We start from the raw sequence: 24,740 nt of genomic DNA on the forward strand, positions 1-24,740 counted from the left end.
CAGGCTTCCTTCAAAATTTTACCCAGTAAAGTTGTGAGAAAAAGTAACATTTCAATATTTTTGACACATTTAAAGGCTTGGCTCCATAGTTAACATGTCAAGAATCTTAAAACCTCATGAGAACCTTCTGTTTTTCTAATAATTAATTTCAAAATACATTTATATTTCATTATTTAGTTGTTTTATTCTGATTAGTAAAGTTCAGGAATTTTTTGATTATCACTTTATATGTCTTATAGATGTATTTCTAAAACTGCCTTTACATTTTCTCTAAATGTTTCATTTTGTTACCTACCACTGAAAATTCTGGAATCATAAATGAACTAACCTTTTATACCTAAAGCATACACACCAGGCACTGTTTAATAATTCAAAGAGCTTTCTATAATGATGAAGTCATACTGATGAACTCAATAGGAATATACTAACAGAATTACACAAAATTTAAATAATTCACTATAGAAACCAGGCATAACAGAGTAGAAAAATAAATTCTAACTGCTCAAAATATTTTTTCATTTTCTTATGCCAATGCGTATTTCTTAAGTCATAGTGACAGCTTTTCCTCTCTTTTGTTGGTGTACATGACAGCTACTCATACTGGAGCAGGTGCAAAAGATAAATGCCTTCCTATTAAAGTCAAGAATGTCAGCTTTCAGTGTGCAATGATGGGCAGCCTTCCATCATTTTTGCATAAGAGTCTCCTGGGAAAGCTATCACCAGACCTTATTACTACACTATCAACTTATTCTCATTGCAAATTGTTATTCTTCATAGCAGTCAGAAGAGTTGCACTTTACTTTTTCAGATTCACTGATAGGTAATGAAATAAAAGAGCTGAAGAGAACACAAAAAATAATTTCATTCAACAGCAAACAAATCCAAAATCTAATTCTCTTGAAATAACATTGTACATTATAGAATTATAATATATGGATACTTATTAAATCTGACTATGAAATAACTTCTTTAAAAACTAGAAAAATAACATCAATTAATGAGATTAGAAGTTTTAAAATCATTATCAGTGTAGAAAACTAACAAAAAATGGCTATATGTTTAACATTCAAATAATTAGCACGAGGGCCAGCATTACAGTGTAAGGGGTACAGCTGTTGCCTGGGACGCCAGCATGCCAGGTAGGTGCCAGTGTGTGTCCCAACTCTTTTCTCCTCCTCCTCCTCCTCCTCCTCTTCCCCCTCCCCCTCCTCCTTCTCCTCCTCCTCCCCCCTCCTCCTTCTCCTCCTCCTCCTTCTCCTCCTCCTCCTTTTCCTCCTCCTCCTTCTTCTTCTCCTTCTCCTCCTTCTTCTTTTCCTTCTTCTCCTTCTCTCCTCCTTCTCCTTCTTCTAAGATTTTCTTATTTATTTGAAAGGCAGAGTTAGAGAGAGAGAGAGAGAGAGGTCTTCCATCTGCTGGTTTACTCTCCAGATGGCCACAATGGTCAGAGCTGCTCTGATTTGAAGCCAAGAGCAGGAGCTTCTTCAGGGTCTCCCACATAGTGCAGAGGCCCAAGGACTTGGGCATTTTCTACTGCTTTCCCAGGCCATGGCAGAGAGCTGGATTGGAAGTGGAGCAGCTGGAACTCGAACCAGCGCCCAAATGGGGATGCTGGCACTGCAGGCAGCGTCATTACCCACTGTGCCACAGCACTGGCCCCTGTTCCACTTCCGATTAAGCTCCCTACTGGTGGCCTTGGAAAGAAAGCGGAGGATGACCTAAGTGCTTCCAGTGTTGGGCCCTTGCCACCCACCTGGGAGAAGCTTCTAGCTCCTGGGTCCTGGTTGTGGCCACTGGGGAGTGAGCCAGTGGATGGAAGATCTCTGTCTTTCTCTGTCTCTCTCTCTCTCTCTCTCTCTCTCTCTCTCTCACTCTCTCACTCTCATGCTCCCTCTCTGCCTCTCCCTCTTGCTCTCTGTGGCTCTTTCAAATAGATAAATACATCTTTAATAAATAAATAAAATTTTAAAAAGTGAGCACACTTTTAAGATATGAATCCCTTGGGCCGTTACTGTGACTCATTTGGTTAATCCTCCGTCTGCAGCACCAGCATCCCATATGGGCACCGGGTTCTAGTCCCATTTACTCCACTTCCAGTTCAGCTCTCTGCTGTGGCCCTGAAGACAGTGGAGGATGGCCTGAGTGCTTGGGCCCTGTACCCAGGAGGAATGTACCCAGGGATCCCTGGGAGGAAGCACCTGGCTCCTGGCTTCGGATTGGCGCAGCACTGGCTGTAGCAGCCATTTGGGGGGTGAACCAACGGAAGGAAGACCTTTCTCTCTCTTTCTCTCACTGTCTGTAATTCTACCTGTCAAATAAATTTTAAAAAATTAAAGCTATGAATCCCTCTACTAAGAAATAAGATATATTTAAACCTTGCAGGGGTAATTTTATAAATAGTCAAAACGAGCATGCTTTCTGTTTACTCTTCCTAACTTCTCCACATACCAGCACCTCCACTGATCTAGAATTGTGAGGACAAAGCTGTCGTCTGCGGCAACTTTAATAAAACTGGAATTGCCTGGGCTCCTGCTGTCTCCTCACCATATCCAAATGCCAACATCATATTTTCAACTGAAGAGTGAGACTGGCATTATGTGGTAAATATAAATCTCAAAAAAGCAACTGAAAGAAACTATGAACCAAAAAACCCAAAAGACAAATTGAGAGCACTACAAAACATTCCCCCTGACAGTGAGGCTCAACATCCATCCCAAGTAAGGACAAACCCCAAGAAACAACCGTAGTGGAAAGAAAGAACCTCAGACAACCAAGAGACAGATGACCTGGTACTGAATGGAGGAAGGCTGAGTTTGTTCTGAGAATCTGGTGTGACAAAAGAGATTTCTTCATTGCTGTCTTAATTGTTCAAAATCAATATTTCTGCCTCATTTAGAAATCAATATCTGATCCAATCAAGATATGAATATGTCATACTGGAGTGGTAACCACCTTAACTTAGATCAATTTAGTTTTTCTATTTCAAATAATTTCCACTTTGAAATCTGGTTGTGGGGGGGTTACTTCTAAATATATATAGAGTCAAGCTTCCTTTATCTACTATGGCAATGGATCACTCTTCCATAATTTTTGATATTATATGCCCTATACCCCCAAATAAAGCTAAGACCTATTGGTTTTATATCAAAAACCAATGGAAATAACATCAAACATGTTTATATCTGAAAATGGCAATAATGTCAAATATCTTCTTTTTCCAAATTTTGCCTAATAGGTATAAGTTTTGTGGTGTTTTTGTTTGTTTGTTTGTTTGTTTGTTTTTGTTTTTTTGACAGGCAGGCAGAGTGGACAGTGAGAGAGAAAGACAGAGAGAAAGGTCTTCCTTTTGCCATTGGTTCACCCTCCAATGGCCGCTGCGGCCCTGGCGCGCTGCGGCCGGCGCACCGCGCTGATCCGATGGCAGGAGCCAGGTACTTATCCTGGTCTCCCATGGGGTGCAGGGCCCAAGCACTTGGGACATCCTCCACTGCACTCCCTGGCCACGGCAGAGAGCTGGCCTGGAAGAGGGGCAACCGGGACAGAATCCGGCGCCCCAACCGGGACTAGAACCCGGAGTGCCGGCGCCGCAAGGCGGAGGATTAGCCTAGTGAGCCGCGGTGCCGGCCGGTATAAGTTTTTTAAAAAAAAAGTTGTTATTGGCTGGTGTTGTGGTAGCATGGGTAAAACCACTGCCTGCAACACAGGCATCCTATATGGCATCTGGTTCATGTCTCAGTCATTCCACATCCAATCCAGCTCCCAACATGGCCTGAAAAAAAACAGCAGAAGATGGCCCAAGTACTTGGGCCCCTGGACTTATTAGGAGAACCAGATGAAGCTCTTGGCTCCTGGCTTCAGCCTGGCCCAGCCCTGGCCACTGCTGCTATCTGGGGAGTGAACCACAGGATGGAAGATATCTCTGTGTCCCTTCCCCTCTCTCTGTAACACTCACTTTAAAATAAATAAATAAACCTTTTAAATATAAATGAAAATCATTGGTAAAACAATTATTAATAAATATTTCAGAAAATTACTGTATTTAATTAAGAAACCATTTGTTATTGAAGCTAGTTGGATAATTTTATTCTATTAAAACATTCTTTAGTATTCTCATATTATAAAGGATTTTCATTCCTCTTATTTGAGAATTAAAAATATCTATATATCTTAAAGGCATTACTGACTATTGAAATATCATCAACAGAATTTAATAATATCAATCATTGCCTCAAATTTATTATTGTAGAGGAGATTTTGAATAGTGGAACATTTTTGTGATAATAAATGTAAATAAAATTAGAATTAGAATATTTATTGTGTGGTAATACTAATGAGGAACTAACAATGTCAGACAGAGTCATAGGATGTAGCCTCCAATTCTCAAGACATATATAAATTTGAACTTCAGGTCCTTGAACATTATCCCACTTTATGTTCAAAGGGAAAAATATGAAGAATGAAAAATTAGCTAGACAGGAGATTGTTCAAAATATTTTAAAATTTTAACTAACCATAAGATCTTGTTTATAGAGCTTTTTTCAAATTACTGAAAAAATCATAATGTAAAAAGGAATGAAACACCCTACAAAAATGCTCAATAGAATTTAAAATTTTAACTTAAGGGAAGTTGGAAGTTCAGTCACTCTCAAAGAGGCTGTAAGGATGATTAATATCCTGAAGGAAGCCTGAAAGAAAAAGGACACAGTCATTATTGGAAATATAATACAATGTTAACTCTCAAGTTTCACATTAAGACCAGAAAGCTTAAGTTCAAGACCATTACATCAATTTTTATAGAAACTTAATGTTTTCCAACTCCTGGTTCATCCCTTGAAAAGCTGTACATGGGTAATAATGATTATAAACTCAAATTAGTCACACACACACCAGAGCAAATTGGAAATGAAAAGCTTCTTCAATTACCCAAACTAACATAAATGATTTATTTCCTTCTCCTGACATGAAAGAGAATGAGAAGAAACCACCCTGCACTAGGGTTAGCGCTCACTCAGCACAAATATTCCCAGAAAGGGTTCAACTTGGCAGTAAAGAAATCATCTATTCCAAAAGGTCACCACATCAGTTCAACTTTTGTCTGAATTGAGAAAAATCCTGTCAAAGTCCATCCCTGCGAAGCAGCAGCTGTTCTGCAGAATGACACCTTCCAAAGAAAAATAGTTTTTCATATTCCCCAGTGCAACTCTGCAACTCCATCTGACTAGTTCTCGTCTCCTGACACACTCTTAGTCACAACTCTATGCCTTTGCTTTTTCGTCTCAAATATCTACTTCCACACATTTCTATTTCGCACAGGCTTAATTAAGCCCCTCTGAAAATCACATCCTCTCCTCAGGTCCAGGGCAACCCCAGTTCCTTGTAATGGCCTACAAATCTCTACACAGACTGATCCCTCTGTGTGTCTCCACGTCCTGAACCTCTGCCACCCCAAGCTGCATCTCACCTTGGGGCCTACCTCTCATATGCTCCACCCCTACTGCTCTTCTGGATGACTCCTCACGCTATTGATTAAACGCTACACTCTCTGAGAGACCTTTCTTTATCTTAAGTAGGTTCCCTAATCCTTTCAGTCCCTTCCCTTTTTCCCAGCAGTGTCACAATTTTAAATTTTTTTTTCCTTTTCCCTCACTTTTTCATATCCACACTGGAATATAAGTTCCATAAGGGCAGAGAACATTCCCTGTCTTGTTCAAGTTGTGTCCCTAATGCACGGCATGCGGTAAAAATTTAATAAATGCTTATTCAACCAACTCCATCTATCCTGATGCATCCCTTTCCACCTCCATTTATTTTTGTTGGATTCAGAACAAACTGTACTCAAAGTTTACACAGCTTTATCACTACTATTCGAGTCAGTGTGTATACCTACCATCTTCCAGGTAAGCCTCTGTCAGAAGCCCTCATTGCCAGTGGAATTTACTATGTGCTAGGCACTTTTATCACTGCTTTACTTATGTTAGTTCATTTTCTCACCACACGTGAACAAACAGTTCTTTTTAACCCTGATTTTACAGATGAGGAAACTGAGACAGAGAGAGAGGAAGGCACCCAGGGTATCAAAGACAGGAACTGTCTACATTTCTGCACTTCTACTAATGGAACACAATTTCTACATTCAGATGAATGCCAGGAAAGAAGAGAAAGTAAAGCAGGGAACACAAGATAATTACAGCTTAAGGGAAACCAGGAAAATGTTTTAGAAATGGCAGTTAAGATGAGTTTTCAAAAACAATTTAATATTTTTAGAAATGAATACTGGGATTTGGTGCCAAAGTCCCTTATCAGAAAGAAAATAGAGTAACAAACATCCAAGAAAAGAAATATTAAGTGTGCAAAGGAAATGGTAATGGTGCCTTTATTATATGTTGTTTTATATCTTGAGTCTAAACTGTGAAGGTCTCTGCCTATCTCACTAAGGAGTTCATCTGTGGCTGAAAACGGTGTAAGTATACAATCAGGAGCCAGGGTTGTGGCATAGCAGGTTCAGCTGCCACCAGTGTCACCAGCATCCTATATGGGTACCAGTTGCTGTCTCAGCTGCTCCACATCCAATTCAAGTCCATGCTAATGGACTGGAGAAAGCAGCAGAAGATGACCCACGCCTGTAAGTCCCTGCCATCCATATGGGAGATCTAGAAGAAGCTCCTGGCTCCTGGCTTTGTCCTGGCCCAGCCCCAGCCACTGTGGCCATTTGAGGAGTGAACCGGCTGATGGAAGATCTCTCTCTTAACTCTGACTTTCAAATAAATAAATCTGTTTTCTTAAAAAGGAATGCAATCAAGGTATAAAATGATTGTATTAATCCCTGTAGATCTATTGTCTAACCTTTTAGTAACACTTTCTTGTTCATTATCTATTTCTAGTGGTTATTTTCTCAGCAATTGGATTTTAAGTTTGATTGCAGGCACCATGGATATCTTACACTCTCATATAAGGGATTATGAAAGTTGACCCTTGAAAATGTCAGCGGGCAAGAAAAAGAAAATTCATCAGAAGAGACTGGAGATAGGCCAGGACTAGAGCAGCTTATATTCCCATGTAACAACAATGACTGCTGTAGATGCTTACAACGGAGTAAAGTGTGAGAAGAAATACAAAGGGTTACAGCTCTCAAATTTTGTAAAACAAAATCATTTTAAAATTATTCCCATAGTTATTTAAATTATAATATTTTTCTGAAGTGTTGTATATAACTTTTTAAAGATTAAAAATAGTAAATGTAATTGTAAATAAATAAATAGATTAATAGATAAATGTAAAAGTAAATAGACAATGAGTACTTATAAAACAAGAGCTGCAAAACAATTATTTACATAGAACTATGCAAAGTCTCATCTAAAATTTTACTAATGACCTTACCATGAACTCTCCTGGTGAATAACTCAACTCAGTGTCTGCTTGTTATGGTCCCCGCCCATAGTTTTCTATAATTCACTTCTTGAACTGGACAGATTTAAATAACTTTTCTCTTTCAGGAAGAATTTCCTTTCCCTATGATACTCCCACTAGACTATCTAAAATTCCGAACAACTAAAGGCACGTGTGCACACATGCACCGTTAAACCTTGTATTAGGAATGGGCTGAGTGGAAAATGTGTGTATGATTCTCCCTTACTTATGTTACTAAAGGCATATAATTTGCTTGTTTCATTCGTTCACTCTAGAGAGCCTGACATTCTGCTTTGTTTCCCAAATCTAGGAACTGGAAGACTAGACTACCACAAAATCATGAGGACTTATTTGCCTCTTTCTTTTCTTCTTTTTTTCCCCAGTGATATGTGTGATCAACTGGGTGCTGAGAACTGTAGGCACGCAGAGTTCAGCAGCAGCATGGAAGCATCTAATGAAGGGAAGGACAATTTCAGCGCAGGACTCCGGGCTCCCGCACCCAGGGTGGATGTTCCTGGTGGCTTCAGCGCTCTCTCCCGCTGAGCCTGGGCACTGCTCAGATTCTCTTGACCATACTTTGGGCAACCACTATCTTGTAAGATAGTTCTTGTGTGTATGATGCTTTTCCTAATATCTAATATGTATCCTGCAATTCAAGGTACTTTGGAAAGCTACAATCTAATTTGCCACTCCCAGAGGACCCATTATTTAGCAAAATACTTCTTAGTACCTTGAAACATCCCAATAGCTTGACAGAATTTCTGCAGCTTATAGCATAGACTATGTGTGTGAACAGCTTCTGCTGATTCCGTGCGTCAGTGCTCCTGACGGACCCTGGCTGGCACCTCAGCACTGTGTGTCTTCACCCGTGAGTCCTTCTCCATGTGGGGACACCATGACCTCTTTTCCACACGGTAGATTACAACCTGATAAGAACGTCCACACAGTAAATTAAGACCATCCTGATGCAGCCATTCTCGACCTCTGCTTTTCTCTCTGCACAGACCACAATCACTGTCACTCACACCCATGGCTTCATGACCCCTCTTTCCTCATATAGGTCTCCAGTTCATAAACGTCTAGCTCCAGGCACCATCCTAGCTCCTGGCTGAAGTTCCTGAATGCATGTCTTGCTATTATCACAAATTCAATCTGTAAACTTGACCCTTCCCACCAGAATTTTTTGCCTTTTCTTTCATTTTCCCTCTTTATATTAATAGCATCACTATCTTCAAGTCACCCAAATTGGAAACTTTAAAGTCTCCTCTGGTGACTCTTTTTTTATTCTTACAAATAGTCACCTGGGGCCGACGCCGCGGCTCACTAGGCTAATCCTCCGCTTTGCGGCGCCGGCACACCGTGTTCTAGTCCCGGTCGGGGCGCCGGATTCTGTCCCGGTTGCCCCTCTTCCAGGCCAGCTCTCTGCTGTGGCCAGGGAGTGCTGTGGAGGATGGCCCAAGTGCTTGGGCCCTGCACCCGCATGGGAAACCAGGAGAAGTACCTGGCTCTTGCCGTCGGATCAGCGCGGTGCGCAGGCCGCAGCGCACCAGCCGCGGCGGCCATTGGAGGGTGAACCAACGGCAAAGGAAGACCTTTCTCTCTGTCTCTCTCTCTCTCACTGTCCACTCTGCCTGCCAAAAAATAAAATAAATAAATAAAATAAAATAAAATAAAATAAAATAAAAAAACCAAATAGTCACCTGGGTTGGTCAACTCTGAAGTGTCATTAAGGCTCTCACTTCCTCCCAGTTTCTAGCACCTCCACACATTTTTTGGTTTTCATCTGAACTGATTTTAATGGTTGGCACTGTGATTTTAACTGGTCTTCCTGCCTGAATCTCTCCTCTTCAATCCATCCATTCCACTTCCCAGTTTCTCCTACCAACTCCATACAAAATAGGAAACACTCATACAAAATAGGAAAATATTCCTTGTTCATGATTAGAAAAATTAATATCATTAAAATGTCCACATTACCTAAAGCAATCTACAGATTCAGTGTAATCGCTATCAAAATACCAATGACATTCTTAAAGAATTTTAAAAAATCTCAAAATTCATATGAAACTGCCAAAGACCCAGAATAGTCAAAGCGACCCTAAGGAAAAAAAAATCAAGCTAAAGGCAACACAATGAGAAGTAAGTACAAAAAAAAAAAGAGAGAAGTAAGTACACAGTGACTCCTGTTGTTGACTTAACAATTTGACACTCTTGTTTATTGCATCAGTAATCTCCCTAGGCTCTAGTAAAGAGTTGCCAAGGCTATGGAAGCCTTTTGAGTTCACTGACTTCGATCTTATTCCGACAGGGTCATAGTCAAAGTGGAAGTTCTCTCCTCCCCTTCAGAGAAAGGTACCTCCTTCTTTGATGGCCCCATTCTTTCCACTGGGATCTCACTTGCAGCAGAGATCTTTCATTTAGGTTTGTTGGTGTTTTTTTTGTTGTTGTTTTTTGTTTTTTGTTTTTGTTTTTTTGTTTTTTTGCCAGCATGTCTTGGCTTTCCATGCCTAAAATACTCTCATGGGCTCTTTAGCCAGATCTGAATGCCTTAAGGGCTGATTCTGAGGCCAGAGTGCTATTTAGGACATCTGCCATTCTATGAGTCTGCTGTGTATCCTGCTTCCCATGATGGATCGTTCTCTCAAAAGGGGAACTCTTATAAACTGCTGGTGAGAATGTAAATAAATATAGCCAGTATGGAAGACAGCATGGAAATTGCTTTAAAAACTAGAAATAGATGTGCCATATGACCAAGTAATTCCACTACTGTGTATATATTCATAAGACATGAAATCATTGTTATCAAAGAGATACATACTCATAACAGCCAAGATATGGAATCAACCCAGGTGTCCATCATCAAATGAATAAAAAAATGTGGAGGGGCTGGTACTGTGGCATAGTAGGTTAGACCTCTGCCTGTGGTGCTGGCATCCCAAGGGCACCAGTTTGAGTCATAGCTGCTCCACTTCCAATCTAGCTCTCTGCTTATGGCCTGAGAAAGCAGTGGAAGATGGCTCAAGTGCTTAGACCCCTGCACTTGTGAGGGAGACCTAGAGGAAGCTCCTGACTTCTAGCTTCATATCGGCCTAGTTCCAGCCATTGCGGCCATTTGGGGAGTGAACCAGCGGAAGGAAGATTTTCCTCTCTGGCTCTTCCTCTCTCTATCTGTAACTCTACTACTGCTCAAATAAATAAATAAAATATTTAAAAAACAAAAAGAAAATGTGGAATGCATATACAATATAACACTATTCAACCATAAAAAGAATGAGATTCTGTCATTTGCAACAGAATACACAGAACTGGAAGAGATCATGTTAAATGAAATAAGCCAGACACAGAAACACAAATACTAAATGCTCTTCCTCACATGTAGGAGCTAAAAAGAGAGAGAAAGAGAGAGAGAGAGAGAGAGAGAAAGAAACACAATATGAACACACAATGGTAATTACTAGAATTTGGGAGGGTGAGGGGATAAAGGGAGTTTGTATAAAAAAATAGGGGAATTTTGGCATGGAATTCATTAATTTGACAAACATATTACACTAATATTAGATGTCAATAATAGAGGAAGTTAGATGTGGTTTGTTAATTGTGACAAATCTACTAATGTAAGATGTTAATAACAGGGGAAGCTGGGTGTGGGGTATATGGGAACTCTGTACTACTTTGAATTTTTTTGTAAATTTAAAACTATTCTGAAATAAAATTTTAAAGGTGTATTTTTACAAATGTGAATGTTATCCCCCACCCCACCTATAAAATGCCTCTACACTCACTGAAAATACAGGCTCTGTCTCCACAGTCTCTTTAGAGTCCACATTCCTAAGTGTGGGTTTTAAGGTTGTTCACAAATAAGGAAAGGATCACTGCCCTTCTCATCCTATGGTGAACGTTCAGATCCAGGGCCAGATTGCTCAGCAGCATGATGGTGAGCAGGATCCCTGTACATCCCAGCATAGGCCCACAAGAGGCATCTGCCTGAGGGTGAAGATGGACACATAGCCCATGCATGTGCCATCATCAAGCTCTGTGTGAGCACAGGGCGTCTACAGGTTCACAGAAGTGGGACTACTTTCTATTTTACACAAAAGCTATATAAGGTCTTGGTTTCCTTATTTATGAAGTGTGGATAAAACTCGGATTTACCTCACGTGGTTGTTGTGAAGATTCAATGAATTAATATGTGGAAAGCCCTTGGAACAGTGCCGAGGACATTGTAAGTGCCCAAGGAATGTCAGCTGTTAATCCCTCACCCTACCTCTTCCTTACACTTTGAATGTACAGCACAATTTACCTACCATTACTTATGTATATTCACTACTTTTTAACCTTCACGTTTTTCATTGCTCATCTTCTTCCAGTCCTGAAAATTCTTTCCCTGCAGCTCCAATCTCTGCCTGATGACATCTTTTCTATTCTTTAAGCTCAGCTCAGAGGCCACACTGCCTCCATTAAGCCCTACTTGATCCTCACATAAATGAGTTCTCAAGACTGCACTTGAACCATGGGTACCTATGGACCTTTACCATGGAACTTACCATGGTATATTTGCACTATGAAACTTATCAGGTGAGTGTTTGGCACAGTGATTAAGTTGCTACATGGAACATGGCATGACATACTGGAATGTCTGGTTCCAGTCCTAGCTCCAATCTCCATTCCAGCTTCCTGCTAATGAGTACCCTGGGAGTCAGCAGGTGACAGCTCAGGTACATGGGTTCTTTCCACCCAGGTGGTAGACTTGGTTTGAGTTACAGCTCCCACCTTTGACCTAGTTTAGCCCTGGCAATAGTGTGCACTTCATGAGTAAACCAGCAGATAGGAGATCTTTGTCTCTTTAAAATAATAAAATAAATAAATTTAAAAATAAGGAGAGAGAAAGAGAAGGAGAAGACCATCCCCACCACCACCATCAGGAAGAAATGAATCAGAGAAACTCATATATTTGTTAATTACTTCACATGCAGTACGTTCTAATTTTTTTTATTTTTTTAAATTTTATTTATTTTATTTAAAAGAGTTACAGAGAAGGAGAGGAGAGGAGAGGAGGGGAGGGGAGGGGAGGGGAGGGGAGATCTTCCACCTGCTAGTACACTCCCCAACTGGTCACAACAGCCAGAGTTAGCCAATCTGAAGCTAGGCACCAGGAGCTTCTTCAAGGCCTCCCACGTTGGTGTAGGGGCCCAAGCACTTGGGCTACCTTCTGCTGCTTTCTCAGGTGCTAGCAGGAAGCTAGGTCAGAAGTGGAGTTGCCAGGATTGGTACTGGTGCCCATGTGGGATGCTGGTGCTGCAGATGGCAGCTTTACCCCCTACACGATAGTGCCAGCCCCACCCTTGAATTTTCTAAAATGATCATCTTTTCTGGAGACCAAATGTTTAATTTTGTGTAATTTCCAGTATAAGTTAGAATAGACTTGGTGTAAATTAGAATAGACAACTCGTATTTAGTCTGCTTGAACATAAAATTGAGAGAAATGGAGATAAGAAGAGTAATTGAGGTACAGAAGAGATTAATACCATTACAGCATATTAAAGTAAGTCATATATCCTTCATTGTTAAGTAACTGTGATGATTAGCCAGACAGACCAACAGCAGTGAATAAATGGACAAAAATATACCCAGTATTTAATCTATGAAAAAAATCATATGGGCTCTTCTGCCATTGCATATTGACTTTGTCTCTTTGTACAGCTTTTGGCCAAAAGTCTACTTTGTCCAATGTAAGTGTATTTACCCTTGTACTCTTTTGCTTTCCATTTGTATGGATTATATTTTCTTATACCCTCACTTCCAGTCTATGTGTCTTTAAAAGAGAAGTAAGTCTGTTATAGTCAGTATATAGTTGGATCTTCTTTTTTCATCCATTTGGCCATTGTATGTCATTTTGGAGAATCCAATCCATTTACATTGAAGGTGGCTGTTGATAGGTAAGGACTTCTGACTGCCATATTATGGTCAACATATGGGGATAAAGTGGTCAATACACCAAGAGAAGTAATTATAATTATATACTCAACAAGGATAAACCTCAAATATAAAGCAATAATATGAAGAGAGAGACAGATAATAATAATCATAGGAGACTTTAATTGCCCACTTTCAAGAGTTGATAAATTATCCATACAGAAAATCAGTGAGAAAAATTTGGACATAAACTACATTTTGGACCACATAGACCCACCAGACACACAGAATATCCCACCCAAGAGCAGAAGAATACATTCTTCTTAAGTGCACATGAAACATTCTCCAGGATAGATCACATGGTAAGCAATTATATGTCATAAAAAATTTTAAAATATTGAAATCATACCAGCTATTCTTTCTGATATAATGATATGACACTAGAAACAACAGCAGAAAAGCTGGAAAATTCACAAGTATATGGGAACTAAACAGTATGTTCTTGAACAACCAACAGGTCAAAATAGAAATCAAAGAGAAAGAAAAAGATTTCCTAAGACAAACTACATACCAGAATCAAGGGATAGAGCAAAAATAGTACTAATAAGGAAGTTTAAATAAATTATGGCATTAAAAAAGAAAAACATCATATAAACAACCTAGTGTTGCCTAAAAAAGCAACTTTAAAAATAACAAACTAATCACAAAGTTAGTTGATGGAAGAAAATATGAAATTCAGAGCAAAAATAAATTAATAAGAGTAGAAAACTGATAACAAATATCAATATAACTGAGTTTTCTTATAAAATGAATAAAAGCAACAAACCTTTTGCTAGATTAAGAAAAAAAGAAAAGATTCAAAGAAAATCAAGATTCAAAGAAAATCAAAAATGAAAATAAGACATTACTACTGAAACTGTACAAAGGATCATAAGAAGTACTATGTCTAATTACATGCCAGCAAATTGGAAAACATAAAAGAAATGGATATATTTCTAGAAGCATATAATCATGACTAAATTACAAAGAAACAAAAAATATTAACTGACCAATAATGAGGAAGAAGATTGAATCTGCAACAAAAAATCTCCTATAAAGAAAAGTTCTAGGTCTGATGGCAAACATTTATTTTTTAGGAGATATTTTTTTTTATTTGAGAGGTAGAGAGAGCCAGAGAGAGAGTGAGCCGACATCCCATATGGGCACAGATTTGCATCCTAGCTACTTCTCTTTCAATTCAGCTCTCTGCTAATGGCCTATGAAAGCAGTGGAAGATGGCCCAAGACTTGGGCCCCTGCACCCACGTGGGAGATCTAGAAGAAGCTCCTGGCTCCTGGCTTCTGGCTTCAGATTGGCCTAGCTCTGGCTGTTGCAGCCATTTAGGGAGCAAACCAGTTGGAAGACCTTTCTCTTTGTCTCTCCCTCTCTCTGTCTGTAACTCTACCTCTCAAATAAATAAATAAAATATTAAAAAAATTATATAAAAGAGTTCATCCTACCCAAAGTGATCTATAAATTCAATGGAATCTCTCTCAAAATTACAATGAAAGTTTTCAAAGAAATATTTAAAAATTTCTAAAATTCATATGGAACTAGAAAAGACACCAAATATCCAAAGCAGCCAATAAACCAAGCTATGAGTACCACACTGACACATAAACAAATGGAACGAATACACCAGAAGTACATCTATGCACTCAAAGTCATCTGATCTTTGATAAAGGTGTCAAGAACACATGACTGCGGAATGATAATTTGTTCGATAAATGATGCTGAGGAAGTTAGATATCCACATGCAGAAGGATGAAATTAAGATGCCTATATAATACCATACCATAAATATAAGACCTGAAGCTGTAAAACTACTAGGAGAAGCCAGGAAAGAGCTTCATGCTGACAACTGAGTTAGTTAATAAGAATATTGCTAATATTCTTTGGATGTGACTCTAAAAGCACAGGCAACAAAAGCAAAGATAGACGAATAGAATTGCACCAATCCAAAAAGCATGTGCACTGAAAAGGAAATAATCCATTGAGTGAAGACAAAACCTATACAAGTGGAAAAATTATTTGCAAACCACATATCTTATAAACTCAAAGTACCTAAGGAATCAAACAACACAGAAGCTGAATATTTATTCTTCAAAAGAAGACATACAAATGGCTAACATGTATATGGGGAAAATGCTCAATATCACTAATCATCAGGGAAATGCAAATTAAAACAACAAAGAAATATCTTCTCATACTTGTTAGAATGGCTAATATCAAAAAGACACAAAAGATGAGTGTTAATGAGTATGTGGAGAAAAGGGAATCCTTGCACACGGTTGATGGGAATATTAATTGGTATTGCCATATGGAAAACAGTATGGAAGTTCCTCAAAAAACTAAAAGCAGAATTACCATCTTAGCCAGCAATCCTACTTCTGGGTATATATCCACAGGAAATGAAATTAGTATGTCGAAAGTTATCTGCACTCCCATGTTCATTCTAGTGTTACATGCAATAGCCAAGATATGGAGTCAACCTAAGTATCTACCAACAAATGAAGGGATATAAATTGTGGTAAACATGCACAGTGAAATACTATGCAGCCTCAAAAAAGAAGGAAACTTATTTGCTACAACATGAATAAGCATAATGACTATTAAACTAAGTGAAACCAGCCAGGCACAGAAAGACAAACACTGAATGATTCATTTATATGTGGAATCTAAAAAGGTAGACAAACGGAAGCAGAGACTATAAGGAGGCTACCGGGGAGGAGAGTCAGTGCATGGAGACTATTGGGGAAGTAATGGTCAAGATTACAAAATTTCAGTTTGATAGGTGGAATGAATTCAGGAGATCTATTGTACAACAGGGTAATTATAGTTTTTTATAATTTATTTATTCATTTGAGAGATAGGGAAAAAGAGAGATAGCAGGGAGAGCTCCCACCCACTGAATCACTTGCTAAATGCCCATGAAGGACAATGAGCCAGAAACACAACCCAGGTCTTCCACTTAAGTGCCAGGAACCCAACAACCTGAACCATCACCACTGTCTCTCCCAGGAACCACAGGAAGCAGGAGTCAGGAGCCAGAGGCACTGATTGGATACTCTGAATACTGCAATCTTAACCACTAGGCCAAATGCCCACCCTGGTGATTATAGTTAAAAAGTTTATTATATAATTGAAAATTGCTAAGAGAACATTTGAATTTGTTCTCATTACAAAAATGGTATATTAATGATCTTGATTTAGTCATTCTGAAATGTTATAAATATATCAAAATACCATGTTGTATACCATAGATGTAATTTTTATTTTTCAATTAAAAATAATAATTAAAAATAATTAAATAAGGTGAAAATAAATACATTGTGTTGGAACAACTGGATACCCACTCAGAGACAGATGAAATTGGATCTGAATGTCATACCATATAACAATGATTAATTTCAGATGCATCATAAAGCTAAATTTGTTAAAAACCTGTATTTTGGGGGGATAGATCCCTAAAAGTGACATAATTGGAACAGAGTGAATAAAATGCAAAGCTCTTGATACATACTAGCAAACTTTTTTAGAATTGTTGCACTAATTTATATCTCCACATATGGTATAAGACAATGCCATTCTTATCAAGTCTAGTCAAGAAAGTGAATATTCTCTTTTTTAAAATATTACAATTTAGTAAAATATGTGCTTGTATTGTATAGCTTAAGCTTTAGGAAACCTCATTTAGCCCAGCTTTTTCAAGGTGCTTGGAAGGGTCCTAAATACATGTTTTGGGAGTCAAATGTTTTGTAAAATTTATTTTTAAAATTATTTTTTAAAATGAGAACCCCCCCAGATTACATAATCTTCAGGCTCCACAGACCTAGATCAACTCTTTTTTTAGATTTTATTTAAGTTATACGAATTTCATGTACTTTATATATACAGATTTAGAAATATAGTGACACTTCTCCCTACCCTTCCTCCCATCCACACTCTAACCCTTCTTCCTCCTCCCTCTAACATTCCTATTCTTAATTTTTACAAAGAACTATTTTCAGTTTACTTAATGAATGTATAGTTAACCCTACACTAAGCAAAGGAGTTCAACAAATAGTATGAAAAGAGAGAGAGAAAAAAAATCACTGTTCCTCAACGGAAGAGACAAGGGCTGTGAACAATCATCGAATCTCAGAGTGTCTATTTCACTCTAATACATTACATTTCAGGTACTCTAGTAGTAGTATGAGCCATAAAATGGCCCTTTAGTATGTCACACCTGGACAAATTCAGAAATTTCACTACAGTTTAATCAGCATATACTATTATGGTGACTTACATGTTTCTACTAGGGAAAAAAATCTCTAATAATGGAATTACCAGGTCAAGTACTCTGAACTCCCAATTTATTTTAGAAAGATTTTATTTATAGTGGTTCTGCCTCCCATACCCATCCTCCCACCCCCAAACTGTCCTACCTCCCACTCCCTCTCCCATCCTATTCTTTATTAAGATTCATTTTTAATTATATACAGAAGATCAACTCTACACTAAGTAAAGATTTCAACAGTTTGTACCCATACAGACACACATAGTATAAAGGACAGTTTGAAGACTAGTTTTATCATTAATTCTCATAGCACAACATATTAAGGACAGAGGTCTTACATGGGGAGTAAGTACCCCAGTGACTCCTGTTGTTGATTTAACAATTGACAGACTTATTTATGACGTCAGTAATCACCTGAAGCTCTCGTCATGAGCTGCCAAGGCTATGGAAACCTCTTGAGTCCACAAACTCCAACCTTATTTAGACAGGGCCATAATCAAAGTGGAAGTTCTCTCCTCCCTTCAGAGAAAGGTACCTCCTTCTTCGATGGTCCCTTCTTTCCACCAGGATCTCACTCACAGAGATCTTTCATGTAGGTCATTTTTTGCCACAGTGTCTAGGCTTTCCATGCCTGAAATGCTCTCATGGGCTTTTTAGCCAGATCCAAATACCTCAAGGGCTGATTCTGAGGCCACAGTGCTGTTTAGGGCATTTGCCATTCTATGAGTCTGCTGTGTATCCTACTTCCCATGTTGGATTGTTCTCTCCTTTTTAATTCTATCAATTATTATTAGCAGACACTGGTCTTGTTTATGTGATCTCTTTGACACTTATTCCTATATTTATGATCAGCTATAAACTTAAATTAATCACTTTAGTAAGATGCCATTGGTACCTGCCAACTTAATGGGATTTGGAGTCCCATGGCAAGTTTTAGTTTTGCCCTTAGGGGTAAGTCTGAGGGAATGTGTGTCAAACTGTACATTCCCTCCCTCTCTTATTCCCACACTTATTTTTAACAGGGATCAATTTTCAATTGGATTTAAACACCTAAGAATAATTCTGTGAACACCCAATTTTTAATAGATATTGAAAGACTGCCTGATAAAAAAGTTTATTGGATGCTCAATCCTGTCAACAACATATAAGCAGTAGGGAGATTCCTCAGAAATGTAAACATAAATCTACCATATGACCCAGCTATCCTGCTTCAGAGTATATATCTGAAAGAAATGAAATCAGCCTAGAAGAGAGAGACCTGCACTCCCATGTGAACTGCAGCACTATTCACAATTGCCAAGATACAGAATCAATTTAGACGTCCACCAAAGGGTGAATGGAGAAAGAAAATGTGATATGTGTGTGTGTATATGAATATTATTCAGGCATTAGAAAATGAAGCCCCTTCACTCTTAAATTCATTCAGTTTGAATGACGTATGATCACCCTAGACCTATTGAACTTTAAAACTGGCAAATGCTATCTCTTCAGGAGACCATTCTGGCCTCTGTCAGCCTCTGGTCTTCTGAAGCTACCTGCATTCACCATCCCTTCCCTCAGTACTAATCTGCAGTCACTCTTTCAGAACCCACAGAATTATGGGACAGCCCTCTAGATAGGGAGCTTCTTTGTGCAGGTGGATGTAGAAAGTGGCAATAAAGTATCAAAGTATTAATAAACACCTTGTGTTTAAACTTGTTGAAACACTCACGCACACAACCAAATTTGTAACCTGAGTGACTGTCCCTAACTGTCCAACATGTCCTAGATGGTGACAGAAGATCCTAGTATCAGAGGATGGACTGGGCAGGATGACCTTTCAATTCCTTCAGGATTGAGATTCTGTGATTACAGCAGCAACAACTGACACTTATCAAGAACTTACTGAGTGTTAGGGACAGCTCTAAAAATGTTACTCATGAAATATCATTTTGTCCTCAGAGTCACCCAATTAATTATTTAGTTACTATTATTAGATGACATTAATAAATGAGGAAACTAAGTCACGACAGGGCTAGCTATCCAATGTGACACGATAAACAAAGAAGCCCAGATTTTGACTAAGGCTAATTTGCGAACTCTTAAATCTCCCTTTTCTGCTGCTTTCTATCCTGTTATTTCGGACAGTGAAATGTGCCTACATTTTATAGATTGCATCTCCATTTTCTTTCTTAATAATCTTGATTATTTTCCTGAAAAGCTGCTCAATTTAAGGGGGGAAAAGGAATACACAAAATTCATGCAAGATTATTGGAAACTTTACCATTGAAGAAACTTCCTCCTCTTCTCTCTAGAAGATCTATCTTTTCAGTTTTCTATTCCTCATATCCTTTGGAAAAAGAAAACACATTTACCTTCCCAAATTCTAAGAAAAATCAATATTTTATCAAAATAGTTGATTCATACAGTAGTGTTTTGGTTCCTTTTTTTCAATTTATAAAAAACTGCATTTTCCTGGAAGCTTAAAGTCTTCATTGCATATGGGTTGACATTTTATCACATTTGTAAAAGTGAATCAGACATTCACTATTCTTTTTCTCTTAAAAAAAAAGGTCAATGAAAACATATCTAAATTTTTTAAAATGTTAAACACAAAAATCATCATAATTAAAGGATGTCTATTCTGATATTTTAATATTAGTGCTCTTAACATTTAGTGCTATTGTGACTTAAGTTAATACCAACTAGAGTACAAAGAGGAAAAGGTCAAGTATTTGATGGTAACCACAACACTAGCTGTCTCCAGTGACAGAAGGTTGTGGTTGTTCAATGAAACTATAATTTCAGCAAATCATCTTCGGAATTCATTTTCCAAGAAAGAAGTGTGGACCAAGAGTTATTATCCCCTTTCCCAGTGAGGAGCATATATGATGTTTTTAGGCTCCATATTTTCTTATTCCACAAGTCAAAAGTCTGCCTGCTCCATTTTTTGCATGAACACTCTTGAAACTACAACATGCCAGCTGGTGCTGTGGCTCACTAGGCTAATCCTCCATCTTGCGGCGCCGGCACACTGGGTTCTAGTCCCGGTCGGGGCACCGGATTCTGTCCTGGTTGCCCCTCTTCCAGGCCAGCTCTCTGCTGTGGCCAGGGAGTGCTGTGGAGGATGTCCCAAGTGCTTGGGCCCTACACTCCATGGGAGACCAGGAGAAGCACCTGGCTCCTGCCATCGGATCAGCGTGGTGCACTGGCCGCAGTGCGCTGGCCGCGGCGGCCATTGGAGGGTAAACCAGCGGCAAAGGAAGACCTTTTTCTCTGTCTCTCTCTCTCTCACTGTCCACTCTGCCTGTCAAAAAAAAAAAAAAAAAAAAACTACAACATGCCAAGAGGTCCAAACGATACTCATGAACCTCCCTCCATATTCACAGCCTCCTCTCTTGATCTCTGTGACACTGCTGTCTCTGACTTTCCCATTCTCTTCTCAATTCCTTTTGCAGGATTCTGTTTCCCTTACTCAACCCTTTAATAGAGGTACCCCCCTTGGGCTCTCTCATAGGTGGAATATAATCTTGTCCTGTGAATTCTATTACATTTCAGTTCTTACAGAGAATCCAGTATAATGAGTTATTCTCAGTCTGTTAGTAGATAACTGTTTTTACCTAAAACAAATGCCCAACCTTGTGCTATTTTTTTGAAGAATTTCTCGTAGGTCACTGTGCTATAGAATTTAAAATGGAGAAAAATGGAAATGCAGCATCACTCTCTATATCCTCTGGTTTGATTTCAAACCTACGAAGAAGCAGCAATCACCCGCGCTTCAGCTCCCCTCTGAAATAGCTTTTTGAAACACCACATGATCCCATTACTACTAAAACAGTTTCTCCCTAACAAGATCTAGGAGCTGGTAATGACTCCGTATGTGGATGTGCTTAACATTTCATCCCTGCCCTTCAAACTCTACGCTGCTCTATTTCAGATTTTGGTACCTAAAGTTTCGCTTCCAGGCTTTTTCACAACCCCTAGCACTCTGTCCCTGCAGCCCTGAGCACTACAATAATCGGGCCCCAGACCCCCAAAGTTATTTTTAATGGTATTATAAAGAGCCTTGCAGTACTTTCCCCTGTCATATTTTGATCTATCATTTTTGTGGCCCAGTTACTCAGTGAGCAAGGGGCCATGGTCTGACTCCAGCTGGGGTTCTAGGATTTGATTCTGGCCAGAACAAGGACTCCCAGAAATTGTGGGAACTGAGCTAGAGGAAGCCAACAAATGAGACTTGGTAAGGGGGAGCCTTGTAAATAAGGGAAAGTCTAAAGATTCAAAATGAGCAGAGACCGAGGTTATCCAAGGAACCAGGTAATGAATTTGGGAAAAGCCTGCAAAAATTTCTAAAGGCAAAAGTCAGTTTTTTATTGAGTTGCCTTTGTGAAGTGGGAATTGGGGGGAAAGGGGTAGCTATTAAATCTCTAACTGGGTTGAAAAATTTTAACTCTTCTCTATCAGTATTGTTGTTTCACCATTCCTAGATATTGAGGTTACAAAAGTGTATCTTAGAAACAAGAATGAATTCTGTTGTGTTTTCTACTTGCTCTTTAATTTTGATGCTTGAAATAAGTAAGGGAGGGGCTAGCGCTGTGGCATAGCTGGTAAAGCCGCTGCCTGCAGTGCCGGCATCCCATATGGGTGCTGGTTTGAGACCTGGCTGCTCCAATTCCAATCCAGCTCTCTGCTATGGCCTAGGAAAGCAGTGGAAGATGGCCCAAGTCCTTGGGCCCCTGCAACTGCATGGGAAGACCCAGAGGAAGCTCCTGGCTCCTGGCTTCAGATCAGTGCAGCTCTGGCCGTCGCGGCCAACTGGGAAGTGAACCAGTGGAAGGAAGACCTCTCTCTCTCTCTCTCTCTCTCTGCCTCTCCTTCTTTCTCTGTGTAACTCTGACTTTCAAATAAAATAAGTAAATCTTAAAAAAAAAAAAAAAGAAAGAAGGGAAAGATTTCCAGCTCTTAATTACTGAAAATGGCATCTATCAAATAAATAAAAACACTTACCAGTATTCCAGTTGTGAACACGAACTGTTTCTTGTCTTCCATAAAAATAGGCATGACGTCTGTTCAAAATGATGGTGAATGTAGAGTCAGGTATATTTTCAGAATAGTTAAGATAATACTTGGAATTATTTTATTTCACTAAGTAGACTACATTAAGGCAATATTTTGTTATTATTGATTCATTTTTTAAAGATTTATTTATTTATTTGAAAGTCAGAGTTACACAGAGAGAAGAGAGGCAGAGAGAGAAAGAGAGATAGGTCTTCCATCCGATGGTTCACTCCCCAGTTGGCCAAAATGGCTGGGGCTGCACAAGTCCGAAGCCAGAAGCCAAGAGCCAGGAGCCAGGAGCTTCTTCCAGGTCTCCCATGCAGGTGCAGGGGCCCAAGGACTTGGGTCATTTTCCACTGCTTTCCCAGGCCACAGCAGAGAGCCAGATTGGAAGTGGAGCAGTCGGGTCTTGAACCGGCACCTATGGGATGCCAGCACTTCAGGCCAGGGCGTTAACCGGCTGTGCCACAGCACCAGCCCTATTCTTGATTCATTTAAGTTCTCCTTTTATCTACCCACCAGGAGAATATAAGCTTTTGATTAAGAAAAACAAAATTGGGGTGGCATTGTGGTGTAGTGACTAAAGCCACTGCCTATAATGCCAGCATCCCATATGGGTGGGTGTAAATTCATGTACCAGCTGCTCCATTTCCAATCCAGCTGCCTGCTAATGGCCTAGGAAAAGCAGTGGATGATGGCCCCAGTATTTAGGCATCTGCCACCCATGTGGCAGACCCAGTTAAAGCTTCTGGCTCCTGGCATTGGCCTAGCCTACACCTGGCTGTTGTGACCATCCAGGGAGTGAACCAGCTGATGGGAAATATCTCTCTCTCTATTCCTCCCTGTAACTCTGACTTTCAGATAAATAAATAAATGTGAATTATATTATAAAAATAATATAATGTATTATATATTATTATATATAATTTATGTCATATAGTTATGTAATTATTATAAATAATATATTTTAATTAATATTTGAAATTAATAATTTAATGTGAATATCAATAAGTTCACAACAGAATTAATAATTGCTTGTTTATGTGACTGTGTCTACTTAGTGGGATGTAAACTCCATGAAGGTAAGGATCTGATCTTTCTTGCCTATTGTAATATCCCTAGTGAAAATGACACCGCCTAGAGCATAACAAGTAATAAATATTTGCTGAAAGAACAGCTGAGAGTCAAGGAGACAGTGAGTACATGGGCAGTCAACACTTATATTCTCTAAACTTTAGAACCTTTAAAAGTAGTTTAATTTTTATGATCATATCTGCTGGGTAGCTAGAATATTAGGCCAAATGTAGCAATCAACAATTTAGTACTTCACTGGTCATACAAGGGTATTTTTAAAAAGAAATCCTGACATTTCTACAGTATGTCCGTATGTCCGTAATAGGACAAATCCCTCTACTAGAATATGGTGTCCATTGAATTAACAAGGTCGAGAAGATCTCTAGAAGAAACTTTTAAAATGAGATGGTGGTTGAAAGACTAAGTTAAAACAGAACTGAGTACAACTGTTGGATCATATTTACAGACAGGATTCAAAGTTTTTCTTTTAAATTACAGATAAAAGAAGGTTCAGTGATGAATATTTGCTCAGGCCCCAACTTTTATGGGTATAATTTGTCATTTTACTCATAAGTATTATACAAAAAAGTGTTGACACAGAAGCCAAGTTCCTGGAAAATATAAAAAAGAAAATAAATAAAGGCTTCTGTAATGCGTTGAATTAGTTCTTTCTTCTTGTTTGTCTTAGAGACAAAAAATAAGAAATATCTCCCATCTTACTCTGTCTGTCCTTATATGTTAATAAAGAAAGGATGTAAAGTCTCAAAGCCAGAAAAACATGAAGTCCAAGACAAAGTAAAGATTTTTAATAAGCAAACAGAACATCTGGCCAATTTTTATCATTTTTTAAGCACATAGTATTTACAGATGGGCCTGTTAGTATGCTTCTTTCTTATCTTTGGGTCTGGCTATCTGATTATGGGTACTTCTTGTAAAAAGTGCAAAATCTGAAAAAAGAAAATAATAAGTTCTAGGCTGCAGGAGGATGGGGATA

At 38.9% G+C, this 24,740-nt stretch overlaps 2 protein-coding genes across 2 annotated transcripts in view; both read right to left on the reverse strand.

The window, feature by feature from the left end:
* Positions 1 to 19,916, reverse strand: part of CDK14 (cyclin dependent kinase 14) — a 724,945-nt gene extending 705,029 nt beyond the window's left edge. Inside the window, exon 1 of the mRNA XM_070058421.2 lies at positions 19,899 to 19,916. The gene's annotated coding sequence lies outside the window, so the exon portion shown is untranslated. The remainder of the gene's footprint in view (positions 1 to 19,898) is intronic.
* PTTG1IP2 (PTTG1IP family member 2) overlaps positions 3,240 to 24,740 on the reverse strand; it is a 45,871-nt gene continuing 24,370 nt past the window's right edge. The window contains exons 5-6 of the mRNA XM_089316180.1: positions 22,622 to 22,680; positions 3,240 to 4,682 (exon numbers count right to left, since the gene is read on the reverse strand). Of these exons, the coding sequence (XP_089172306.1) occupies positions 4,633 to 4,682; positions 22,622 to 22,680 (109 nt within the window). The 3' untranslated portion in view covers positions 3,240 to 4,632. The remainder of the gene's footprint in view (positions 4,683 to 22,621; positions 22,681 to 24,740) is intronic.

This window comes from Oryctolagus cuniculus, chromosome 16 (assembly GCF_051225735.1).
Source record: "Oryctolagus cuniculus isolate XC-2025 breed Fujian yellow rabbit chromosome 16, ASM5122573v1, whole genome shotgun sequence".
In the NCBI taxonomy this organism is placed as follows: Eukaryota; Metazoa; Chordata; class Mammalia; order Lagomorpha; family Leporidae; genus Oryctolagus; species Oryctolagus cuniculus.